The sequence below is a fragment of the Taudactylus pleione genome, unplaced genomic scaffold (assembly GCF_031769625.1).
Source record: "Taudactylus pleione unplaced genomic scaffold, aTauple2 ptg000375l, whole genome shotgun sequence".
Classification (NCBI taxonomy): domain Eukaryota; kingdom Metazoa; phylum Chordata; class Amphibia; order Anura; family Myobatrachidae; genus Taudactylus; species Taudactylus pleione.
Genome location: NW_028284776.1, coordinates 381,049 through 408,141, shown reverse-complemented (window position 1 = coordinate 408,141; position 27,093 = coordinate 381,049). Strand labels below are relative to the sequence as shown.

Below are 27,093 nucleotides of genomic sequence, written 5' to 3'. Positions count from 1 at the left end.
TTTCAAGAAATCCAATGGCATAAGTCCATTCATCACTACCCCCTAGGGAGGCGTGGTCAATGTTTTTCCAAATATGACTGTTCAGACAGACTTGAGTAGATCTCAAGGATTATGGAAAGGATCTTGATATAACAACAGACATGCTGAGATCATTCATGAATCTGGTACGCAGTTACTGTGTGTGACTCCCGGGTGTGGATTGAAAGATCTACAGTATTTAGATAGACAGACAAAAGGTCAACACCAAATGGTCAACCGGGTAAAGAGGTTGACTGTTAAATGGCCAACATGGACTAAGGTTGACAGGGTCAAATTGTCGATACACAAATGGTAGCCACAGAAAAGGTCGACATGTTTTTATTTGTTATTTTAACCCTAATCCTCACTCTAACGCTCCCCCTGGTGCCTAACTCTAACCCTCCCCGTTAGTGCCTAATCCTAACCGTCCCCTTCCGCAGCCTAACCCTAACCCTCCCCAAGTGCCTAAACCTCATACTAACCCTAAAATTCATGAAAAATCATGCGTCCACCTTTTCTATGTCGAGCATTTGTGTGTGACCCTTTTGACCCTGTTAACATTTTGGCCCTGTTGACCATTTGACCCCATCAACCTTTTGACCTGGTCGTCCAATTGCATGTCGATCTTCTGGTGTCGACCTATTGATTGGCAATCTAGACACTGTAGAGATTCCATCCCTGTACCGTGACTCCCTGAAGACTAATCACTATTTTGAGCGTTGTCATTAAACTTGCACAGATTGCAGCGTGAGATGTTTGGGGTGCAATCACCTTATCACATGGAGACAACTACTTTGCCTATATTAGTTTCAACTATATAGGTTATATTTTATTTTTGGTATGGCTACTATGGACATCTAAAGTAAGCACAGAACAATGACAACAGTACTCGCAGCTTAATACAGATAAGCCCTATATTATTTTGTATAACTAGAATGTGTGTACTTTAATGGATTTTAGAGCATGGGTGTCAAGTTATTATTAATACTACACTAGATTTCGCTTTATATCACTTATGTCATTTAATACCCAAACTGGAGGAGGTAGCCTGTTTGTTAGTGTCTCTGGTTGCTGATTCAGATTTGCTCACTAGTCGGTACCAAATGTGGCTGCCTTATACACTCATAAATAAATGTGGATCTTTGCCCATATTCAGAGTAACATGAATACATGCAGCCACACGACTACTTTTCTTTACTGTTGCAGGGAATTCTTTGATTACAGCTGATAAGAGGCACTAGAGAGTTTTTGTTGTGTGTTTTTTTTCATCACAATCAGCACACATTTGCACCAGGCCTATGATATTTGTTTGATATCAGACAAATCTCTGTGTATGGACACCTCTAAATAACCTGCAATTCTGTCTAAACACCCTAAAGACACTTATCCTATGTGTGAACATCCAGTAACACCAACTCAGTTGCAAGTGGAGATTCAGTGTTGATCTGTACAACTGTGAAAGGCCCATAGTGGCTGTAAGTTGCTTATGCTTGGCTACGAAGTATGTACAGTGTGCAAAATAGCAAGATCAATCCACAAAACAGACATGTGTGCAATTCTGAATCAACCACTGTACCTTGAGACCAGGGCCGTAATTAGGGGAGTGCTAGTAATGCCGCCGCACAGAGCTCTGTGGGTGGCCACATCACTGCCCCACTGCCCTTGCTTCTGGCTGGCAGGGTGCCTGGAACGGCACCTTGCAGCCACTATCACTGCGGCAGTGGGTGAGTACTTATGAAAAGTTTAATTTTAAAATCAACTCTTTTGGCAAAAAATGTACAAAATTTTGATACAAGCTGTATCTCTTGATCCAAAATAAACTTCCTTCACTATGTAGTCTTAAGATTTCCGTTACAAAGAGGTCTGCAAATGGGGAAGCAGAGAGAAGATCTTTTAGAGACATAAAGTGCACAACTTTAGAACATCTGCCAACTACCACTAACTGTGTTGAACCCCTGCCTTTGAGGGAAATCAGCAACAAAGTCCATGGATAAGCTGGTCCAAGGCTTGTCTAGCTCTTTAATGAAGAGTCTTGAGCACAAATAGGACAAACCCCCACTAACTCTTTGACGTCCAAATTAAGAGAAGGTAATAGTTCTTGGAAATTAGGTCTCATATCTTCTTAACTCCTGATAATAAAAATGGTTTGCATAAGGTGAAATGTTGTCACTAAAATCTTCTTTTCCAGATAACCTTTAATAATCCCAATGTTACTGGCATTCTCGTCAAATGTCCATATACTGTATATCAGATACATAATGGAAACAAAGAAAATGGAAATCCTTAGGGTAGCATTGTTATTAGGTACGAACAACCATTATGTTCAATATTAACAGGGAATGTGATATATCAACAATTCCAAAAGATAGTAAAAGCTTGCAAGAGTTCCTTAAGGTTGTGTCCTTCCTGGAATACCTAGAATGATCGCCTTCTATATCAGTTGGATGTTGTTCTCATACAGGAATTTTTCTTACTCTGCAGCCATTTTCCCGTTTTTTTCCGCAGGCGAAGTGAGGTGGCTGCTGCGCCATTTTCCCGGTGAGCTGCTCATGCGCAATAGACTCCGGCAGAGCACTAGAGTTTACTCTAGTGCCCAGAGTCTGCTGCACTCAGTGCGTTGCCGGCAGCCGGGTGGGGAGGAGGGGGCCCAGGATGGAGACTGAACACGGGCCCTCTCCTCTGTTAATATGTCCCTGTGTACGAATTAGACAGATTATGTTAATCTGCAGGTCTGACATACTGTAGGATCAGTAAAATTTGCTTTCAGGAAATAGAATTTCTGAAAAATCACACTATAAGCGAATCACACTAGTATGTTGATAGTCATAAATCATAATATATATAAAGTAAAACATAATGCTACGGAACACCATCCCACTATTGAGAGTCAAACACCACAGGCAGGTCATTCAAAAGCATTCTGTACCCATACCACAGAGCAGGCCTGATTCAGAGGTGGACGCTGCTGCATACGCTCTTGCGTCTGTTGCCGGTGTCGCGGTGTAGTAACCTGCGTCTGAATGAGCAAGCATTGAAACGCCCACTTTGAGAGTCTCTACTCGCTGTAACACCAATGGTATTTCTTGACACACCACCATCAGCGCACCATGGTCACTTGCAGCAGCCTTATGACAGGTGCAGTTTCCCTTGTCAGAATGTGGCTTTGGCTCTCCTTATGAGAATACAGCTGGGCTTTCACTGACACACCAGCAATACTCCCATAACACACCCACGTGACAGACTTTTTTGCATTCACTTTAGGCCACCTCCCAGTCACCACCTAGGAACGTCCATCACTTTTCCTCACCACGTCTGCTACCGTCTGCCCTGAACGCAACAGCATCTTTGTGCATACACTCTGTGGTGTAAAGGGAGGGTTACGGGGGTAAAGTAGTGAGAGGCAGGATGTTTCTTAACCATCCTATAAGCTGTTGAAAAGGTGGTAGTATGGGATGTGCTAGGTTTGTCTAATAATTTGTCTATATCAAGACTTCCTTGTTACCCTAATAGAAATAAGAAATCAAATAAACAAAGCAAAAGGCAAAACCTTCAGTAAAGAAGGAAATATGAGAGCAATAGGACTTTTTTTTATAGAGATAATGGTAAAAAAACAGCACTGTACTTATTGACACCAGTGCCAATATACACCACCAGTATGAGCATAAGTAAAATTTTCTCAAGTGTTATGTCACTGATTCCACTACAGTTAAGGTGCCCACACATATACCGACTTTTCATCCAATTTGGCCGATTTCGATGAATCGTGATGACAGATCATGTAAAAAATGGCCAAATCGTGAGTTTCTACTCTTGATCACGATGCCGATGCGCGTCCCCACTCGTCGTACCTCGCATCTTCAGATCTGCCGTGCTGTAGGGCAGATTAGCCAATCTGGGATACAATGCACTGGCTGCACGATAGATCTTAAGTCAGATTGGACATTTTTAACTCCAAATCGTGACCACGACTGCCTGGGGAGAGTTCAGGGGAAATCGTGTACATCGGATGATTGGGAGCAAGTCGGTATGTGTGTGGGCAACGTTAGTGTTTATGGAATTATCAAAATACAGATGAAAAACAAAAAGAAAATGTGACAGCAGTAGGTCTGAGGGTCACTTCAGAGAACAGCATAAAAAACAACCCAGTCCATGGGCATGGTGAAAGATGTCTAATTCCACTAAGCAGATGACTCCACAGGTGTGTAGCTGTGAACAATATCTGGGAGGTAAATCAGTCCAGAGGGACAACAGTATAATTTATTATTATTATCCTATATTTATATGGCGCCACAAGTGTTGCGCAGCGCCTTACATAGTACATACAACTAGTAAGTGAACAAGAAACAAGTAACTTACAGTACATTACAGTGCAGGACAAGGACACGATTTATATACATTGCTGCAATAGCGATTAAAGCACTCACAATAAGCAGCCAGGAGTTGGCAGTCAAGTGTTAGGTGCCCTTACGGGGAGTATGGAGTAGAAGAAAATGTAAAGAGAAGCACATGAGGGAAGAGGTCCCTGCGCACAGTAGAAAACAACGTAAGAAGAACATTATTCCCAGTACAAGAGGGAAGAGACCATGGATAGCTCTTAGTTGAGACAAATTTGCAGATGGAAAATACCCATTTTTGTGAAGATTAAATGGAGGGAGAGTAACTGGGATGTAGTCAAAAGGTCGACATTGACAACTTGACATTCACATTATGTTGACATTGTTAAAATGTTGACATGCATTTTGCTGATATTCCCAGAATGTCGACATTAGGTTAGACCGTGGATGGGAGGTTTAGGGTTAGGCTGAGGTGGGGAAGGTCATAGGGTTAGGCACTAGAGGGAGGGTTAGAGGTAGGGATTAGGGATAGAGGCGCAATATTCACTGGAATGCTGGAGGATCACAGCTCTGACCTGGTGTTCCCCTGACTAACTAGGCAGCCTTAGTCCATCCTTGATGTTCACAGCTGAGTGATGTTCACAGTGTTCATATACACCTTCAATTCTGAGGGATCAAATCTGGACGGGGAAGAAAAAAAGTTCTCCGGGACAATATATATATGTGTGTGTGTAAATATATAAAGATATTAATATTAAAATATCTGTGAACTGAGAACTAAGGTCATGACACAATGTAGATTGATGGGTAGAGGCGGTACTCAGGGATAGATTAAATTAATGGAGGATACCAAGTCATTCATGCCGATGTTTCTATACTTTAATATATTTTCTTCAGGGTACAAACACATAAAAAACACTCACCTAAATACCCCCAATAATCACCTCATGTGAAACACCTGACAAGCCACATCCACCACAACAGCAGCGCTTGACACACTTCTTCCTATACCTTTGTAACTCAACCCAACTACCGGACGGCAAGCCAATCAAAAAGCCAGCCAATCACTGCATTGCACTGGCAGGTTGCGGGGACAATGTGACGTAGCACATACTGTATGTACATAAACAAATAGCATCACAAATGCCCAGATGTCCTGGTCAGAGCAGCAGGACAGCGCACCAATCCAAAAAGGCAATTCTATATTTATTTGCAAATAATTTTCTATGAATTGGCCAATTTTATAATATCTGTTCAAAAATGCCTCAGGTTGGTGGTCCAGCACCAAATCAAATTATTTATGGTCAATGTAATGCAAATATGTGGGCAAACAGAAGCTCAAACCTGTCCACAATCACATAAATGAACCTAAGGATGACAGGTAGCATAATTTACCTCACTTTACAAACATTTTTCTGAATTTCTCGACAACAAATGTTTGGCTTAGGGGTGCCGTGAAAACAATGCTGATACTCTAGGGCGCCGTGATTCAAAAAAGTTTGGGAACCTCTGGTATAGAATCGATGTAATATATTTTCTGAAATGTAGTTTGGGTTATGTTGACCTGATGGGTAAAAAATCCAAACCCGCTTGACAAACTTAATGCCATATCAGAATAATGAACCCTGATATAAAGATTCTAAATGTAAATCAAAAATATTTCTAGTGTGAAATTTCTTTGAAGCAAGACAATACAGCACAATTACAATGGTAATTGATAATATTGCAATCAGTTTCCCTTATTCTAAGAGGCAATTTAAATAGCTTCTTCAATGTGAAGCAAAATGTATTGAGAAATTAGCACCATTTTCCAGAAAAGGCTAAAAGAAATCTAGATTGAGGTACATTTTTTAAACACTATTGTAAAGTTTATTTGTATGATGAGACAATGACAAAGTGTATGCTATATAAAAAATATATCCTTAAAGAAAAAAAACAATTTTGCAATATTTTATATAATTTTATTATTAAAAGTACTTTTGCTTTGCACAAATATTCTATGTAATAAATTTATACTAATTGTAATACATTTTAATTCTTAATTATTATGTCATCAACTACGGCTGTGTGCAGCAAGTGATTTCTTTATACATGGTATTACTTTAAAATAAAAAAAAGTAGTAATATTTATATCATTAACAGTCAGAGGCTGGCTGACAATTTTTAGCCCAGGGGCTTAATTCATCTAAGTGGCCCAGTGTCCATGACTGCCAGAGAATTAATGACCAAGGTATGGAAAGGGTAGACTTATCACTCTGTCCATTTGTTCCACACTTACCAACAGGGCCGGATCAAGGCTTTTGGGGGCCCGGGGCAACTAAGTCGTGGGGGCCCCCTCCAACATATTGCCCCCTTACCTTGTTCCCCTCCAATATGGCCACAGTGCCACCCCTAGTGATCTCCTCACAGACCCCTGATGTCTCTCCAGCCCAGTGTTCCCCAACGCCCTGCCTCCACACTTACCTTTTCCAGCTGCTCACCGCGGCTCCTCTTCTGTCTGCTCTGTCTGCCTTTCAGTGGGTACAGCGCTGCATGACGTCAAGCGCACTGCGCTGAATAAACAAAGGAAACTTTATTGCACCAGGGGTGGTCAGTGCAATAAAGTTACAGCGGCTCCCTGGACTGTCCCCGTACCGTTACCTGCCTGCGCCCTGCTAATTATGTAGCAGCACAGGTAGTGGTACACCTGTGCGCCTAGTGCCTCCATCGTCTGGCCTGTGTGTGGGGGCCCTCCTGTGTGTGGGGGCCCCGGGACGATCGCCCCTGTCGCCCCCCCTTAATCCGACTCTGCTTACCAGTTTCAACAGTATATTAACCACCTACACGCAACACTATACCTCATAGTATAACACACACACACCAGTCCCTTTAGTATATTAGCGTTCCTCACAGTATATTAACCACCCCCCCCACACACCAGTCCCCATAGTATATTAACCACCTATACGCACACACTTTTCCTCACAGTATATTAACCAACCCCCCACACACCAGTCCCAATAGTATATTAACCACCTACACGCACACACTGTTCCTCACAGTATATTAACCAACCCCCCACACACCAGTCCCCATAGTATATTAACCACCTACACGCACACACTGTTCCTCACAGTATATTAACCAACCCCCCACACACTAGTCCCTATAGTATATTAACCACCTAGATGCACACACTAGTCCCCACAGTATATTAACCACCCCCCACACACCAGTCCCCATAGTATATCAACCACCTACACGCACACACAGTTCCTCACAGTATATTAACCAACCCCCCACACACCAGTCCCCATAGTATATTAACCACCTACACGCACACACTGTTCCTCACAGTATATTAACCAACCCCCCACACACCAATCCCCATAGTATACTAACCACCTGTGTGGGAAAACCCCATGACACTCATTCAGTTGCAACTGGAGATTTAATTGAAATGAGCATGAAATCTTTATCCAGAAGCCCCTAGTCCCAAGTAGACAGGACAATAGATCCCATACCTGTAATAGGTATTAGCTACACATGTTAATTAAAGGTAAATTAATATTCACAGTTCTTACTACAGACATATACACCAGCGCAGGAGAAACCTATACCTTAGTCTGGACACATCCAGAGTGTTCTGCTTCTTATGCAGAGATAGTGCACCCTGTAACACTCTCTTGCAAACAGATGGAAAATATGCTGGTGCTTCCATGGATAAAGCTTTAATGAAAAATAAATAAAAAGAAAGTATATTTAATCAGAATAAGCAGAAACACATGGTTATATTGTAGTCCTAGATTTATTGGGAGACCTAGATTTATTCCAAGAATTGTCATAGGTTTCAGGGATAAACACAAGATTCCTAGAGGGGGGTTTCCAAATGCTTGACATTAGAGTGAGTATGGCCAGCCCATTAAGAAGGCATAATTAGCACTTAACATGCTCTAGTTTGCCTTATAAAAATGCCATGTATGAAATACATCAGACATATACAAGGGCAACAATCACAGTAAGCCATTAGATACAGTAGTAGTGCCCCGAAGCTGAATGCTTATCTTTTCCCTGATGTGGGCACCATTCCTCAATCCAAGTTCCCTGCTCTGCAGAGCATTGAAGGCATTCATTTATTTTCCAATTGAATATACTGTGGATGAGTGTACAGCTATATTGTGACTTACCTGCAATGCATTCTAAAGTCTTAGTGTCCAGGTTGGGAAGCTCCCACACAGATTCCAGCACAGTCTCCAAACCTGGGTCATTTAATTTGGCTCTGATTTCAAACTCATACAAGAGCAAAAGAGTCTCAGTAGGGTCATTAGGAAAATCATCTGTGTAAAGAAGTAAACGTTGCAGTAATCTCTCTATTTAAAGTTCCCCAAACAGGTGTACATGTTGTATGAATATAGTTGAGGAGCATGTCTTCTCTGAACTGGTAAATCACTTGCTCAAATATAAAGACAACACTATATATATATATATATATATATATACACTACGGAATATTCCAATATCCAAAACACTCCTGGTCCCAAACATTTTGGATATGGGAGACTCAACCTGTGCAATCATTTCTTGCATAAAACAGATAATATCACTTTGCAGATTAAGCAAATTGTGATTTCTTTAAACCCATCAGGGCGACGACTTTAATGCTTGAAACTCTTGACGTAAAAACCTACGCGTTTCATCCCCTTGGGGACTTCATCGGTGGTAATCACTAAGATCACAACCAATTCATATATGATGTAATACAAGAAAAGTCCTGAGAACTGGAATAGGTCTCACAATTCAATGAGGATCAGGTCCTATATAACGGACTTTGGCCAATTGAATTTCACCTGATTTATGTATAGTATAAGGACTCCTATGGATGTAATCAGGTCTCCTTGATCAATGTGAATAAGATCCCTTATGCAGGCTTTAGCAATTTGCCTGCCACTTTCAGTAATCCTCCAAGTTATGTCTCACAGTCCAGCTGCTGCAAATGACATATCTACAACCTGTTTTCTGTTCCACAACTTTGCAGAGCAGCTTAACTTTAGTACGATTCCCATGCCTAGTACAGGTTGAGTCTCCCATATCCAAAATACTTGGGACCAGGGGTATTTTGGATAACGGAATATTCCGTATGTTCCGTATGTCGAATATCTTGGGAAAGGGACCCAAATCTAAACACAGAATGCATTTATGTTCTTTATACACCTTATACACACAGCCTGCAGGTAATTTTATACAATATTTTCAATCATTTGTGGCTCAAGTAAAGTTTGTGTACAGAAATTAAATTCATTTATGTTTCATATACACCTTATACGCACAGCCTAAAGGTAATTTTATACAATAGTTTTAATAATTTGTGCCTTAGACAAAGTTTGTGTACATTTAACCATCAAAAATCAAAGGTTTCATTATCTCAGTCATGCCAAAATTATTCCGTATTTCAGAATATTCCGTATTTCGGAATATTTGGAAATGGAAGACTCAACCTGTAATAACTTTTAAGTTACAGAATAATTGAAGAAAGTGTCGCTACTGTAACATCTGTTTTACAGTGTGGCTAGTAATGGGGCACTCAAAAGTTCCATAATACTTTCTTATGCATATGTGTATTTTCTGCAATATTGTTTAGTTTTCTTTTATTGAAAGTTTTTAGTATAAAATTAGACACACAGGAACCAACATTTTTAAAGTTTGGGCTAAGTTCTGAAAGCACAGTATAGCAAACTTTTCTTTAAATAGCTAATATTTTCAACAAGATACAAGTTTTATAAGATGTCAAACAGATCATACCTGCAGACTGTAGGGTAACCCATATCTCCCGACATAGCTTAATATTCTCCAATGAATTAATGAGAAGCTCAACCTGCACAAAAGATACATCAATATGTATACATGAATGTCATGCTGCATCAGTTCACTAATGGCTTGAATTTGAAAAAGCATGGGACATGGCTACACTTATGGGGGGATGCCACGAGTCAATGGGCATGACCTAATGGTTCGCTCCCTTTTATGCAAGCCGCCTGAGCAGAGTGCAGGGAGGCGGAACCGCGCAGCCAGGTCTTTACAAGGCTGGACCAGCCCTTCTGGTATTTGCCAGATGGCAAGTCCATTGTGGATGACATGATCTTAACTTCTCACTGCCTGTTTGAATCAGCAGCAGAAGAAAGTAGAGCTACACTGGACAGAGCCAGATTTAGACCTCATGGGCCCTAAGCAAGGTATCAGTTTGGGGCCCCACTCCCTCAACTGAATGCCATTTTAGACACACACATGGCCCCCATAGCCTCACACACACATGGTCCCCACAGCCTCACATACACAATGCTCCTATAGCCTTACACACACACTGCCCCTATAGTCTCACACACACATGGCCCCCACAGCCTCACACACACACACACACTGCCCCTATAGCCTCACACACACACACTGCCCCTATAGCCTCACACACACACACTGCCCCCATAGCTTCACACACACATGCACCCACAGCCTCACATATACAATGCCGCATAGCCTTACACACACACTGCCCCTATAGCCTCACACACCTGGCCCCCACAGCCTCACACACACATTGGGCCTCATTCAGAGGCGGTCAGAGGATGCAAGCGGTCGCTCAGAAACTGGGCGGCCGCTTGCATCCTGTCCGCCCGCCTCTGTTGCGGTCGTTAGGCTGTGGGTTAACACCTACAGCTCTAACGACCGCTCCGGTGATGGTCGCGATGGTCAGAGACAATCGCGACCATCGGGGCTTACGACGAGACCCTAGGGTAGGGTTGTAAGCCCCGGAGAGCTTCTGGCTCTGTCTGAGCCGGAAGCTCTCCACTGACATCACTAGTGATGTCAGTGGGGCCTCCCCCAAACGGTAGGCGTTCCCATGGGAATGCCTCCGTTTGGGCTGCCACCCCCCCGGCCCGCCTTCCAAACGGGGTGAGCTGTCAATCAACATCGACAGCTCGCCCCCTTTGGATCGAGACCCGCTACGACCAGTGCTGTCGGTCGTAGCGGGTCTCACGCATGCGCATGAGGGAGCCGGCTCCCTCGTGCGCATGCGCACTGGCAAAACATTGAGGCGGCCGTGCGGTCGTAGACCGTACAGCCGCCTCTGAATAAGCTCCATTGTCCCTATAGCCACACATACACACACTGCCCCTATAGTCTCACACACACATGGCCCCCATAGCCTCACACACACATGGCCCCCATAGCCTCACACACACATGGCCCCCACAGCCTCACATACACAATGCCCTTATAAACTCACACACATGGCCCCCACAGCCTCACAAACACACTGCCCCTATAACCTCACACACACATGGCCCTATAGCCTCACACACACATGGCCCCCATAGCCTCACACACATGGCCCCCACAGCCTCACACACACACTGCCCCCATAGCCTCACACACACATGGCCCCCATAGCCTCACACACACATGGCCCCCACAGCCTCACATACACAATGCCCTTATAAACTCACACACACATGGCCCCCACAACCTCACACACACACCCTCTATAACCTCACACACACACTGCCCCTATAGCCTCACACACACACATGGCCCCCACATCCTCACATACACAATGCCCCTATAGCCTCACACACACGGCCCCCACAGCCTCACATACACAATGCCCCCATAGCCTCACACACACACTGCCCCATAGCCTGACACACACACTGCCCCATAGCCGCACACACATACACTGCCCCCATAGCCTCACACACACACTGCCCCCATAGCCGCACATACACGCTTCCCCGAAAGCCTGACACACACACTGCCCAGAAAGCCTCACACACACTGCCCCTATAACCGCATACACAGACTGCACCTATAATAACACACACCGCCTTATTGTAGATACAGTAACTGCTTGCACACACACTGTTTTATTGACACAGAAACTCTTACTGACAGGGACACCCCTTACTGACAGATACCACTTTCTGACACAGACCCCTTACTGACACTGTTACAGACACACTTACTGACCGACACAGTTACTGACACACCTTACTGACACGAAACAGACACCACTTACTAACAGACACGCTTACCTACACAGACACCTCTAACTGACGCAAACATCCTTACTGACAGACATCACTTACTGACACAGATACCACTTACTGACACAGCCACACTTACCTACAAACACCTCTTACTGACACAAACACACTGACAGACATCACTTACTGTCACAGATACTGCTTACTGACACAAACACTACCTAGTGACACAGGCACACTTACCTACACAGACACCTCTTACTGACACAGACACCCCTTACTGACACACAAACTTATTGACACAGATACCACATACTGAAAGATTCCCCTTACTGACACTACTTATTAACACATTATTATACAGTACATACATACTGACAGACACCCCTTACTGACACAGACCTTAAGGCAGGGCCGGATTAACAATGGTGCGGGTGGAGCTACAGCTCCAGGTCCTCCCATGAAAATAGACCCATTTGATTCCCTGCAGTGTAGTGTTGGCAGGAAAAAAAAATATTTTCCTGTCACCACTCCCTCACTACCAGCAGCCCAGCACTTTATCTTCCCGTCCAATCAACACCCCTGCCCCCCACCCCCGTGCAGACCAACAAAGCCAACTGAAGTTCCACCCCCTACTCGCGCTGAGCTCCGCCCTGGCCATCCAAACCTGTGTCACCAATGTTCACAGTTGCAGTAAACCCCGTTTGCAATAAACCCTGCCCCACAGCACTATGATCCACCCCAGTCTTCCAAAGCTGTGTCCTCAGTATGTGAGCCTCTTGTAACACTAAGCTCCACCCCCTGCTCACGCTAAGCCCTGTCCCCTGCCACCCGACGCTGTGTCTCAAGTGTGGGAGTCTCCTGGTCTCCTTAAGCTCTGACACCAGTCACGCTATGCTCTTCCCCCTGTCACTGGTCATGTTAAAGTATCCAAAGCATTTACACAAGGACACACCAAGCCATAGGTGAAGGCAGCCCTTTTTTTGATGACAAAAACCCTCCTAATACTTATCTGGGAGCAGCAGACATCTCAGTACCTGGCTACCCTGGAGCCTGGACCAAGTACAGCATTGGAACTGTGCAACCCAGAAGGGGTGAGTGGCATACTTGCCTACCATCATGATTCGGCCACGAGCCTCCCGAAAATTGGGTGCCACTCCTGGCTCCCCGGAAAGGCAGGCAATCCTCCCGGCCCCAGTGAGCCGGCTGTATAAACCCGGCAGCGGGGGGGCCCGGTGACATGATTTGCGCTGAATCACGTCATCGTAGCCCCGCCCCCTGCTTCACAATGCCATTAATCTCATCATTGTGAAGAGGGGGTGGGGCCAAGATGACACGATCGCACTGTCACACCCTATGCCCCACCCACAATGACACGGAATGCTCCAGGTCACGCCCCCTTTGTGTTTGCCCAACAGCTCCCTCCTGAAGCTCCCGAGGGAGCCAAATGTCGGTAACCCTGGTGAGTGGTACATCTGATTTTTCCCTATTTGGTTGTATTCCTTTTAGTTGTCTGCAATGCAGGCAGCATATGGTGATTTATGAACATCAGGGCCAGCTATGTACGGAATCCCATTGGTTTACGTACATCTCCAATGTTTGTGCTTTACACATCTATACTTTACACTTCACTATCAACTTTTTTCCCTTTTTCGTGTGATGCCCTGGGGATGGTCCTTGGCTAGATTCTTTTGGGGTTCCCTGCGCCTTGGACGTGAACCCCATAATCTTAGGGACGCCAGTATAGAGGAGCCTTGATGCTGGCCTGGCGCTTATTCATATATTTTTAAATGTATGTAACTAATACTTCTGAATTTCTATTATTATGTAGGATTCAAGTATTTTTGTTGATGTTGCTGCAGTGTGCTGGAGGGCAAATCCCTTTGTTTCTGTAGTCCAATGTTTGTGGGTCTGCGCATGTGCAGAACGAGTCATGCGTAATCACTCACAGTTCCCCCTCATGCTGTGGCTGGTTGACATGCTGCTGCATTTGGGGGACTGAGAGGGGGCGGCGACCTGGACTGTTCTATAAAACGGGGGAGTGTCGCCATCATGTTGTAGGTGTTCCATTGCCAATCTTACAGGGAAATAAAAATTAGAAATGTATGTTGTGATTGCCTGATACTGGTATACAAATTACAAACTACATGGACGCAGATGTCCTGGCCCCAGCAGAGGAGTTCCGGCGGCCAGGCTTACTCAGATGGCCGATGTATGCAACCAATGAATATGATGGTGATCTGATGCTGTGTCTTCGAACGCAGCACTCAGATCAAAGCTGCATGCAGGAGGTGTCTTTTTCTTACAGACGCCTCCTGCTGTATTAGAATATTTGAGCATCACTGCTGCATCCAAAAACGCAGCACTAATGCTCACTGCGTCTATCTCTGAAACCGGCCCTCTGTTCACTATGGAATAGAGCTACAGAGCACTTAAAATATACATTTGGGACCTGTGAGAAGCGTATAACTAGCCACCAGGAGCTTCTTAATACTATCTAGCCCTATGGAGTGGTTGAGTGTGTGGACTTAAGTTTGCACCTTTTATTTGACTATTTTTAAAGAATGTTATGGTATCTTTAGCTTGTAATTTGTATACCAGTATCAGGCAATCACAACATACATTTCTAATTTTTATTTCCCTGTAAGATCTACAATTATGTACTAATTAACAGGTTTCAAACCCAATAATTATTTCCTATTGCTGCAATTTGTGGTAATAAGAAATTAACTTTCCCCAAATGTACCAATGCGTCCCATTCAGCAGCTGATCGGCGATTTGCTAGTCTATGTGTTCCACTGACAAGAAGTGCGGGTGGGTGCCATAGCTAGGAGCGGGCTGTGCGTTCCACTGACAGGATGTGATGTCCTGGTGAAACGCACGCCGCTGATCTGTACCTGGACACTAGTCGAACTGCTGCGGCGCTTGTCATCCCCTGCAGCGACACACAATAGGCCCTACACATAGGCAAACGCAGGGGGGGTTTCAGTCTGCCTGGAAACCCCCCTCCTCAGCCCACACCATGGCTACAATAGAAATAGTAATATAATAGAATTTTACAAGTGTTGCATGTTATTCTCACTATCATAAATGAAATAATTAGCACCACCTGTGGATCTTTTAACATGTATCAGCAAGTAATAAATAACCTGTGCATCAACTAGGAGATCTGGAAACCATTCACTTTTAGGGATGTGCTGCTACAGAGCGAAATCAGTGGCGTAACTAGGGTATTTGGAGCCCAGGGCAAATTTGAAAAGGGAGCCCTCCACCCTTAGCACCCCGATATGTGCGCGCGCAGGAAAAAATGGGCGTGGTCACTTAAAAATGGGACGTGTCAACATGACACACCCCTTTATTTTCACGCTGAACATTCCTATCCATATGCACCTTAACCCCAGTAGTACCCCTTATACAGTACCCCCAGTATGCAGTTGTGGTCCCTCTTATGCAGGCCCATAGTAGTACCCCTTATACAGTATCCCCAGTAGTGGTCCCCCTTATACAGCCCCCAATTAGTTCTCCTTACTCAATGCCCCCAGTAGTGGTCCCCCCAAATGCAGTGCCCTATGTAGTGTTCCCCCTTATGCAGTGCCCCCAGTAGCAGTCCCCACAATGCAGTGCGCCCAGTAGTGGTATCCCCTTATGCAGTGCCCTTTATATAGTGCCCCCAGTAGTAGTCCCCCCCCTATGCAGTGCCCTTTATATAGTGCTCCCAGCAGTAGTCCCCCCCATGCAGTTTTCCCAGTAGTGGTCCCCCTTATGCAGGCATCCAGTAGTGATCCCCCCTATCTAGTGCCCCCTGTAGTGGTCCCCCCAGTGCAGTGCCCCTAGCAGTAAGCCCCTTATATAGTGCCCCCAGCAGTAGTACCCCCCTCCCATGCAGTGCCCCCAGTAGTGGTCCCCCTGATGCAGGCCCCCAGTAGTGATCCCCCCTATCCAGTGCCCCCTGTAGTGGTCCTTCCTATTATTGCCCCCAGTTGTGGTCCCCCCAGTGCAGTGCCTCTAGTAGTAGGCCCCTTTTATAATGCCCCCAGTAGTAGTCCCCCCCCAAGTAGTGGTCCCCAGTGTTGAGGTTCCCCCTCCCGATTAAGTGCCCCCAGTAATAGCCCCCCCAGTAGAGGTCCTCCCAATAATGGTGCCCACAGTAATAGCCCCCCCAGTAGAGGTCCTCCCAATAATGGTGCCCCCAGTAGTAGCCGCCCCCACCCCCAGTAGTAGCCACCCCCCTCCCGCGTTGTGCCCCCAGTAGTGCAGGCAGGTTTTAAAAAAAAATATATAAAAACTTACCTGAATCCACGCTGCTGCTCTGGTCCGCGACACCGCTCCCGCCGCCGCCCGCCAGTCCTCCCGGGCTGGCGCGCTCAGCATTATGGGAGAGACATCATGATGTCATGACGTCTGTCCCATTACCCACTGCAGGAGCCGGACGGAAGTAACACCTCTTACTGACAGACATTCATTTATTATGCATTCATACAGCACAAGAAGACACACAAACCCCCCTCTCGGACTATAGCAGGTGGGTGCTGAAGCATCGACCCCCCCCTGTGGCCCCCTTCCCTCCTCCCGTAGCCCCCCCTCTCCTGGACTACAGCAGGTGGGTTCTTTAACATTAACCAGCCCCCACCGGTCCCCTCCTTCCAGGACTATAGCAGGTTGATGGTGAACTGTAGCACAACCACGGAACCAGCACAGCTCACCTCTCCTTGTACACAGCAGCCTTCTCCACTAATCTCTTTCCTCTGACTGTCCAGGTGATGGGGCCTGGACTGGGGCCCTGCACAGCGCATCATTATTTTAGCATCCGGCGGATACAGGGCTCCCCAGTGGGCCGCATGGAGCTGGCTGGAGCCGGGAAGCCACACCCTTCATTCAATCATGCACTACAGAGACTACAGTGCAGAGTGCAGACCCTGTGGGAGTGCAGGGCAGATCATGACGTCACGCGGTGCGCATTGTGCTCTTCTGGGAACAGTTTACACTGGGCACAGGAACAGTGATTCTGAGTCCGAATACATGATGTCTAGTTTGGTCTGGCCCGGCTACGGGCCCCTTGGTACCCGCCGGGCCCTAGGCGGTTGCTTATGTTGCCTTGCGGAAAATCCGCCCCTGGCACTGGACCATTGGTTTCTATCTTGTAGCATATGTTAATTAATTCCACTAAATTTTTCAGCTTTGGAATTAGTTATTTAATATTGTAATTATAGGGCTTTTTTGTGTGCACAAGAGCAAAGTGCATTTTGAATTTTTTTTTAACTCTCACATTCTCTTCGTTGGACTTCTTTATGAAAACTCAAAATGATAGCAGTTTGCAAGTAGCCATGGGGTAGCTGGGTTCCAAGTCTGGCGTACTGTAGGGTCTTTTGCTGGCTCTCTATAGCAATCAGTAATAAGTGGTGCTAGAGCAGAGTACTACTGCAATTCATTGCCTGCAGGAAGTTTTCATACATATATATTCATTGCACATCTTCACCCAGCAGCTGTGATTAGTGCTTCCATCACCCTAATAAAAGGTGATTGCAGCCACATTACCTCAGTGGACCTCAGACTCTGGGAACCTGTCCTGTCACAGGTCGCCTGAGACCAGATTCACCTGACCTTTATGGACTTGCATTATTGGAATGTACTGTTTAACTCATAACAGATTGGAATTCAAGCTGAAATGTCCCATGCACAATATATTATATCTTAACATTAACATAAACATAGTATAATTTATGTGGGACCTTGGAGCATAAATCACCAACAATATTAATCTAACATTAACCTAACTATCTTCTATGGGACACCATTGAATACAGCTACTGTACAGTTTATTGTAATTATCTCCAAAGCATGAGTCCATTATTGTTATCAGTGACTTTTTCACATTGACTCAATTTCTTTAGCCATGCCAGGACGTTCTTGAAATGATATGCTACTTTATTTACACTAATGACAATATAATTTCAGTACCATTTACTTTCATAGCATAATATATATTTTATTCATTATTATGTGTTGCTCTTAATTGTGCTTTATGCTCTGTCGATTTTTAAGACATTCTAGTCATTTGCATTATTTTGTTCTGGTTGTAACCAGTGATGTGTTATCTACATCTTTTCACATTGTAGAAACTTGTGATTCCCTAACACATGTGCGTTGCTTTACAATACTCAGAGCCATTATGTTCTTTTCCCATTAACACACAGTGCACCTCTTCAGGTTTTTCCGCCTCTCTACCCTTCTTTTTTGCTTGTGTGCTTGGGAGATTATCCCCTAAAAAAACTCTGCAGCCTGTCAACTCTACCATTACAGTATATTTTTGTGCCATTACTCTCAAATGTAATCAATAAATGCACTTACCTACCCCCCTATTGATCTTCTCAATCAAGTCATTGTCCATTGAAAAGAACATTATACCCACACACTGTTGTATTTAGTGGTTGGAGCATTGTGGGAAGATGCCTAATGGCTGCCTTGTGGAGAGAGCTCAGGTGTGGGCTGATGAGAAGGCAGACCAGTCAGGCTGCTGCTGGAAACAGTCTATGTGAGACTGTGGCAGCCAGAGAGCCCAGTTAAGCTAAGCGAGCCATTGGGGGCCAGGAGGCCTGTGTCTAGACCTTGCAGGAGGCAAGGGGGGGACCATAAACCTCTCTGACTGTGTGACATTGAAGCAGCGGGGCTGCAGGCTGAGGAAGCCAGGACCTACTGTATACCTGGAGGATACAGGGAAGGCACAGAGACTGTGAGAGACTTTATTGGCAGATTAGATGCACCCTTATAGAGAGGGTTCAAGAAGTGAGTTAGACGCCCTAAATAGGGGCTAGGTTGTTTATTATTTTCTATTTGTTTCCTGACTTTCCATGCTGGAAAGTAAAGCATCATTTATTTACTTGAAAGCTGTGTGTGGACCCTCATTAAGCACCTAAACACTACACCAATCCACCCTCTGCCGAGCTAATTACCCCCAAGATATCACAATATATATATATATATATATATATATATATATGAAAGACAAAAAGGGGAGAGAACAAGCGCCTTATGGTGTAGTAATTTATGGGAACTTATTATATAGAAAGAATAATCCAATATGCGTACCCAAAATTGGTGTATAAACAGTCACGTAGTCGGTATCTTTGTATGTATTTCCTTAGGTCACCATTCAATGGTCTTTTTGGCACTGCACGCTTCTTTTAAGGATGATCCAGAGTTACAGATGGTACTAAACCTGAGATGACGTTCGCAGCACCCGCAGCCAACAACTTGCGCGCTGGGGGGGGTCACTTCTAAGTTGACCGGTTAACATAAAAGCTTACAACTGGTCAGTTGTAAGCATGTAAATAAGGCTTAGTGGAGATTTAAAGCAAGCTCGTGGCTGAGCAGGATCATATCAATACGGGAGTCTATTTACGAAGCTGTTTTAGGAAATAAAGTGAACAGTGATAAGGTACCAGCCAATCAGCTCGTAACTGCCAGTTTTCAAACACAGCCTTTGACATGGCACTTAGGAGCTGATTGGCTGGTACCTTGTCACTGTTCACTTTGTCTCCTAACACAGTTTAGAAAATAGACCCAAAAGTCTGTGGAGTGCATTAGTGACAGTATTTTGTCCCAAGAAAGGAGTTCTGAATTGAAATTGCAGTGTGCCTCAAAGGAGGAGGAGCAGAGGAAAAATGTGTGTCTCTCTGTGCACTAGTAGTAGAGGTACCCAAAATGGTAGCAGTTGAAAAGGGAACTGACCTAGCAGAGGCTATTGAGAAATAGCTCTTCCCAGCTAGCCCCCATAAGGAGCCAAAAGTAGTGGTACCTGTACACTGTTCACAGAGATGTGACCCTGAACTTATTCTGATACATACCATGGAAGGTGTGATAGGGGTGATGTATGTAACATTGTTGGGAAACCAGGTAACTGGGTAGTAGTGCAGAATGTGAGTGTGAATAATTATGTGCCAGAACTGGTAGGGTCCCAAATAGAGTCTAGGGGGAGGAAGATGTTTTCTTAGCAAAGCCCGTAGAAGGAACTACTATTATGATAAATTTGGATTGTTCCAACGAAAGTGGAGAAAGGGCAATGTGCCATACTGACAGAGAACTGTGGAGCAAGGGAACAGAGCAGAGTGATAGAGTGGGTATTTCTGTCAGCACCATGGCAGAAACTAATATTTCACTGTATGAAGATGTGACAATAGAGAACTTGCAGGAGGGAGTCCTTCTAGTCGTGCTATGACGTGACTAAATAGCGCCGAGCATTTTTTCATGCATTTTTTTTCCTTAAAATGTTTCTTATAGGAAGCACAAACAGCTTCTGCTGATTAAAATGATATGCAGCATGCCTATATTCTATGTGCGACTGCATGTGCATCTGCATGCAAAATGCTAAATTAGAGTGTCACCTGCAGATACACCCGCAGTTGTGCGAATAAGGTGCATTTCAAAGGAAAAAATCACACAAAATGACATTCAGCACTACCGAGCCACACGGCGCTCACGCGTTGTGTAATGCAACTTGTAGCGTACGATGTGGACACATCTGTATAGTCAGGAATGAGGGATCAGGCATGGCTGTATGTCAGTGCTAGCAGAAAACTTTTGCCAAGAGATTGGAAGGTAGAAGATGGGATTAAGCTGGGTACACACTGGAGCAATGTTGGGCCGATATGCTGGTTCGTCACAACATATTGCCTACGTTGCTCAGTGTGTACGCATGATTGTACGCTCCTGGGTTCGCTAGCGAGTCGCCAGGTTTGATGTGCTGCACATAAAACCTAGCGATAGTGGCCAGTGATCGTTCCCTCATTCATTAAAGTCATCCAGTGTGAACGCACAATCACTGTTCACGGGCATTCGTTCTGATGTCGTGTACCCATATTCACGGGATGAACATAGGCAGAGATCAAAAGACTCACCATATTTTATCTGTTTATGATAAAAAAAATTATATTCCACTACAGCAAGGGATTCCCAAAATCATAGCAATATACTTGAAGTTGTACACTGGGTTGGTGTGGTTTGACGGCATATGGGTTAATTAACAATTTAATTAACAAACCAGCCAGGTCATGACATCACTGGTGGGAGGCAAGGATAATTTTGCTTTTTGCCAGACTTGGGGGATAAATTCTAAGTTGAAGCCACGACCTGCAGTGTCCCCGAAATCAGAATAAGCCGAGTGTAATTCTGTGTAAGTTTTTCCTTTTTATTTTGCAATTGCAACACTCATTTGTCTATGTAATCTGTAAAACTATATACCTGTATACAATTTATGTAACTAATCATTGTACTTCCTTTTGTAAATAAAGTGTTCCTTTATTTATTCATCTCTGCCCTCACTACATCAGGACTTGGGGATTTGCGTGATTTCAGTCCTGGCCCTAATGTAGTACCAGTCAGAGTGATACAGTTATTGGCTCTAACCTAGTTAGTGCCAAATAAGGGATACCTATTGGGGTCCCTGACAAAACTCAAATGAGCTTTTTTATTAGTGCACCCAAATATCCAGGTAGACATGATAAAAAAGAGCAAACCTTTCGAAGCAGAACAATGTCCCATTAGTCATGTATGTTTTGTATAATTTAATAACAGGACATTTATACTCACATTATAGATATATATATTGCACCAGTATACTGTCCACTAGTCTACAAGAATACCAATTAGAGGACTTCCGGTGGGCGGGGCAACTGAGTTGGCCGCGTTTTAGTTCAGCCTCGTACCTGGCATATATATTTACCTATATTGTGCTTTCCCAGGTGAAGAACTGCTGATCATAAGTGTCCCCCTCGACAGGGGAATCTACACGTCAATCTGGTGACATTTATTGGCCAGAACGGAGCGCGTATTTATCCCCGGAGTCCGGCCACGCAGTGTGGCCCACTTGGCGCGAAGATACTCGGCGCCATCTTAAGCCAGTACACTGCTCTTAAACTATTGTGGGACTGTCCCTGCTGATTTCCCTGCCAAAAGGTGCCTAACCACAGAGGACCATGACGCCGGGCGATTTTAATATTTGGCACAGAAAATTGCTCCCCCTGGAAGTGGCGAGAGACACCTTCCTGTTACCACCATCCCAAGTGCCGCTTACCTGTATTTTGAATCGGCGGCCCCTCCGTTAGCCACGGCTGCCCGGCTCTCCTGGATGGGCGGCAGTGAAAAAGTCACCTCTCTGCTGAAAACTGGAGACCTCGTGATCCGGATCCTGTCTGCTACGGTCTGGCACCCATTGAGCATGATTTCACTTGATGAAGCCAAAACTGAAGGGAAAATGCCCCAAGAACAAGCAGGAACTGAAGACATTTGCAGTAGAGGCCTGGCAGAGCATTAAAAGGGATGACACCCAGCGTCTGGTGATGTCTATGAGTTCCAGACTTCAGGCTGTAATTGCCTGCAAAGGATTTGCAACAAAGTATTAAAAAGTGAAAGTTAGATTTAGGTTTGTTTAGTTTGTCCCATTACTTTTGGCCCCTTAAAAAGTGGGAGGCACATATAGAAACCGTTGTAATTCCTACACTGTTCACCTGATTTGGATGTAATTACCCTCAAATTAAATCTGAAAGTCTGCAGTTAAAGCACATCTTGTTTGTTTCATTTCAAAGCCATTGTGGTGGTGAATAGAGGCCAAAATATGAAAATTCTGTCAATGTCCCAATATTTATGCACCTGACTGTACATTTAAGGTCAGCTCAAACTGCTAGGAAGGTGAATATTATTTGTTATACAGCTAACACAAACTCATACGTATTTTGTTTCCAGGTCCTACAATAGTTCACAACATCTATTTGACCTTTTGCTGTGTTTAAATAATTGTATCTGGTATATGGAGAAATATTTTACTAAATCTGTACCTCCATTACCACAGAGAACCTCTTCTCGCACAATGGTTATACCAAATAAAACCCCTGCGAAGGCAGGTGCTTCACCTTCCTCTCCCACACAGACTCCACCTGCCAATCAATCTGATATGAGGAAAACTGATTCTGTAGTCCCAAACCCAGACATAGCGGTTGCATTGCTAAGCGCTATCATGCCTAAAATAGATGAAAAATTTGAAACACTTAAAACTTTGAATGGATGAGAAATTCCTTGATTTTCTTCCAAAAATGGAGGAAAAACTGGATCAATTTGTCCCTAAAATTGATGAGACTAGATAAAATTCAAACCTCTCTAGATACAGATTTGTCCAAAATATCGGAACATTCTAATAGATTAGACACTGTTGAGCAGAGAACGAGTGATGTGGAAGATCAATTGCATACCTTACAAAAATCGCACGATTCCTATGTAACATCCCACAAGTTGTTAGAAAAGGTCGACGATTTAGAGAATCGGCACAGACGTAACAATCTGAGGTTTATAGGCATACCGGAACAGGTAAAGGGCTCTGCATTGTTTGACTATTTGGGAAAAACCTTAATCACAAATCTTGATATCCAAGATGATATAGGGGTACCTCAAATAGAGAGAACACATAGGACCTCATTCAGAGTCGGTCGTAAGCGGCCGCTCGGTCGTACACCTAACGACCGAGAAACTGAAAAAGGAAGCAATCGCCCGGCCGGTCGGTTGCAACCAAAGTGACGCCCATACGTGAACAATGCACCTCCTCTAGCTAGCGAGTGATAGCAGCTAGCGATCGAGTCAATCGTTGTCAGTCGCTGTATGTTCATTTTCTTCTGATGGTTGCGGCTGCTTGTGTTGTGTTGATGCCCACATGTCATGTTTCCATGCTCTAGCGATCAGCTTGTTAATAGCTTGTTGACAATTATGTAATTAGTGTTCTAAAGTTTTGTTGGCTTTTTTTTCCTCCCTTTCAATTGGTCTTAAAACTTTATTGTTCAAATGTCATTTAGTTCATGCTGATGTTTTACTGGTAGTGCGTTTGTTGATAAAAAAGATTTTAAACCCGGATTTTGAAATAATAATACAAATTACACCAAAAATTAACAAAAAACCGAATAGAATAAGCCATCCCCATGAAATTTATTTATTCTTATTATTCGCTAATGCAAACGCAGCTGAATCAATTACAAGCCAATTAGCAGTGTTATTAGCTTCAGCAAACGATTATTAGCTGCTTGCATTGTGTGGCTCAAAATAGAAACATCAATCCAAACATCAATAACATTCGATAGTATCGATTGTACTCTGGGGCTTGCGAGAGCACGTACCCAACCTCAAGCTGGACGATCAGCCAGGCCTCGAACCTGCTAGCAGAGTGACGTTTTACTACTTCCGGCCTTCAATGTCGGTCGTAGCAGGTAATTTATGTACGCCCCTAAAACACCCTCAAAACGCTGAGGCACGCCTGCGTTTTCAGACCACCACCCCCGTCAACACCCACAAACGGCCTTTCATGTCAATCAACTCTCGGAAGCCACTTCCTGCTCGTAAGCCATACGATCTACAGCATTTTGGATCGCAAAGCCTAGTACACACATGCGCACAACTAACCGTGCGCATGTGTGGTTTGGAAACATCGGATGCGTACAACTGAGCGGCCGCTTACGACCGACTCTGAATGAGGTCCATAGACTCGGTCCAGAGAGAGAGGGTCCAGGAAACAGGCCAAGACCTGTGATTGCAAAATTGTTAACTATAGAGTTAAAGAAAGAATACTATCAGCTTTTTAAAGACAGAGAGACTTAGTAATTGAGGATCACCGTATACTGATATTCCAAGATTTCTCTGTTGTGGTTGCACAAAAATGCAAAGAGTTCTCCCCAATATGCAAATACTTGGTGGAACACAATAAGAGATTCGCATTATTATATCCAGCAAAACTGAAAGTTACTGACAATGGCCATACGGTATTTTTTGATAGTCCTGAAAAAGCACGTACACATTTTCTTCCGACACTCTCTCCCAGAAACTCACCTAGTCATTCTCGCTCAGATTTTTCTATTAATACTTAAGAATTGATTGGTGGTTTGATGTTTCCTTAACAAATTTAATTATCTTTTTTTTATGTATTCTGTAAAAAATATGGAAATTTTTGGCGAATGGTAAGGGGAATGGAACATCCCATTTCACGCCTTTATCTATATCACATTGTTATTTGTTGTTTTTGTTCGAATTGTCTTTTATTGATATATATCCACCGATGTCTGAGAAACACATTCAGACACGGTATAAAAAGATGTTGGTTAGGAAAAGATATGAAACAGTATTGAAGCATATTTTATATTTGAACTATTACAATGACACGGTGTTGTTGTATGAACCAAGCCCGGGTTCTGATTTTTTGTTGTACTCACAATTAATTCTCCCTGCTGACTGGGACAGGGGGATCTGGTTATTTTTACACTATACCTTTTAGGTTTACCCTTTGGCATAGACGTTGGATGACTGCCCCACACAAGAACCATGACATCTTCTGACTCTCAACTTTCTCAAAAACTTAAGGTTACCTCTTGGAACGTAGGGGGTCTCAACACACCACTTAAGCGCAAAAAAATAATTATGTCATTAAAAAAACTAAAACCTGATATAACTTTCCTACAAGAGACCCATTGGAAACGGGGTGAAGACTCTATTTTAAAAGACCGATGGATTAATGAATGTATATCGGTCTCATATCGTACAAAACCTAGAGGTGTAGCTATCCTGCTTGTTAGACATCTACCATATACCATACTATTTTCTACCTCAGACCCAGAGGGATGCTACATACTGGTGGACATTCAAATCTATGATACCAAATACACATTGCTAAACCTATATGCGCCTAATAACGACCAACAGGCCTTTTTCCAATCTGTAACACAACTATTACATAGCAGAGTCAATTATAATTTAATAATAGGAGGGGATTTGAATACAGTAGCTAACCCAATGATAGATAAATCATCAGCTCCAGCAAACCCTTTAGCCACTCATTGGACACGTTCCACAACTTACGAATGGTCATAATGTAACGGATATCTGGAGACTACATAATTGCATGGATAGATCATTCACTTTCTACTCAGCAGTTCATGGGTCTTTTTCATGAATAGACTACATCTTAAAAGACCCTTCTTTCTGATATAGTAACCCTTCTTTCTGATATAGTAACTACCTCAATAGGGGACATTGCAATATCTGACCACGCACCAGTATCAATAACTTTGGCTATAAAATCCAATTATTTCCACTCTTTCCTATGGCGCTTTCCGTCATATCTGTATAATTCTGAACAATTCCATAAATATTTGATGGCAAAATGGACAGACTTTATGGATAATAATTTAGAACATTGCGATACCCCCATTTTATTCTGGGAAACGTCCAAAGTGGTAATGCGTGGACATATCCTGTCTTACATAGCAAAAAGAAATAAAGATAACAAGGCACAATATGTAGAACTACAACGAAACCTACAAACAACACTGACGAATTATATTTCCCAACCCACACCAGAAACACAATCGACATACCTAGAAGCAAAACAACTTCTACATAGTTTTGTGCTAGCACATGCACAAACAAAACTAGATCATAAGAAACAAAAATACTTTAAATGGGGCAACAAGACCGGCACATTGTTGGCAAATATGACAAAAAGTTTTAAAAAAAGACACCACATAACTGCATTAGAGACACTCATACACAGTTATTACTTACTAAAAACACAGACATAACTAAAAAATTTCAGGAATATTTCAAAAACCTGTATACAGCGAATACACATGACACTGCCCTATTGACAAAAATATTGGATGAAGCAGCATTGCCATGCCTAACACCTCTACAATGTGAGGAAC

At 43.7% G+C, this 27,093-nt stretch overlaps 1 protein-coding gene across 1 annotated transcript in view; it reads right to left on the bottom strand.

Moving 5' to 3' along the window:
* Positions 1 to 27,093, bottom strand: part of TEX11 (testis expressed 11) — a 358,563-nt gene that overhangs the window by 72,626 nt on the left and 258,844 nt on the right. Inside the window, exons 24-26 of the mRNA XM_088444985.1 lie at positions 10,131 to 10,203; positions 8,519 to 8,668; positions 7,952 to 8,060 (exon numbers count right to left, since the gene is read on the bottom strand). Coding sequence (XP_088301111.1) covers positions 7,952 to 8,060; positions 8,519 to 8,668; positions 10,131 to 10,203 — 332 coding nt within the window. The remainder of the gene's footprint in view (positions 1 to 7,951; positions 8,061 to 8,518; positions 8,669 to 10,130; positions 10,204 to 27,093) is intronic.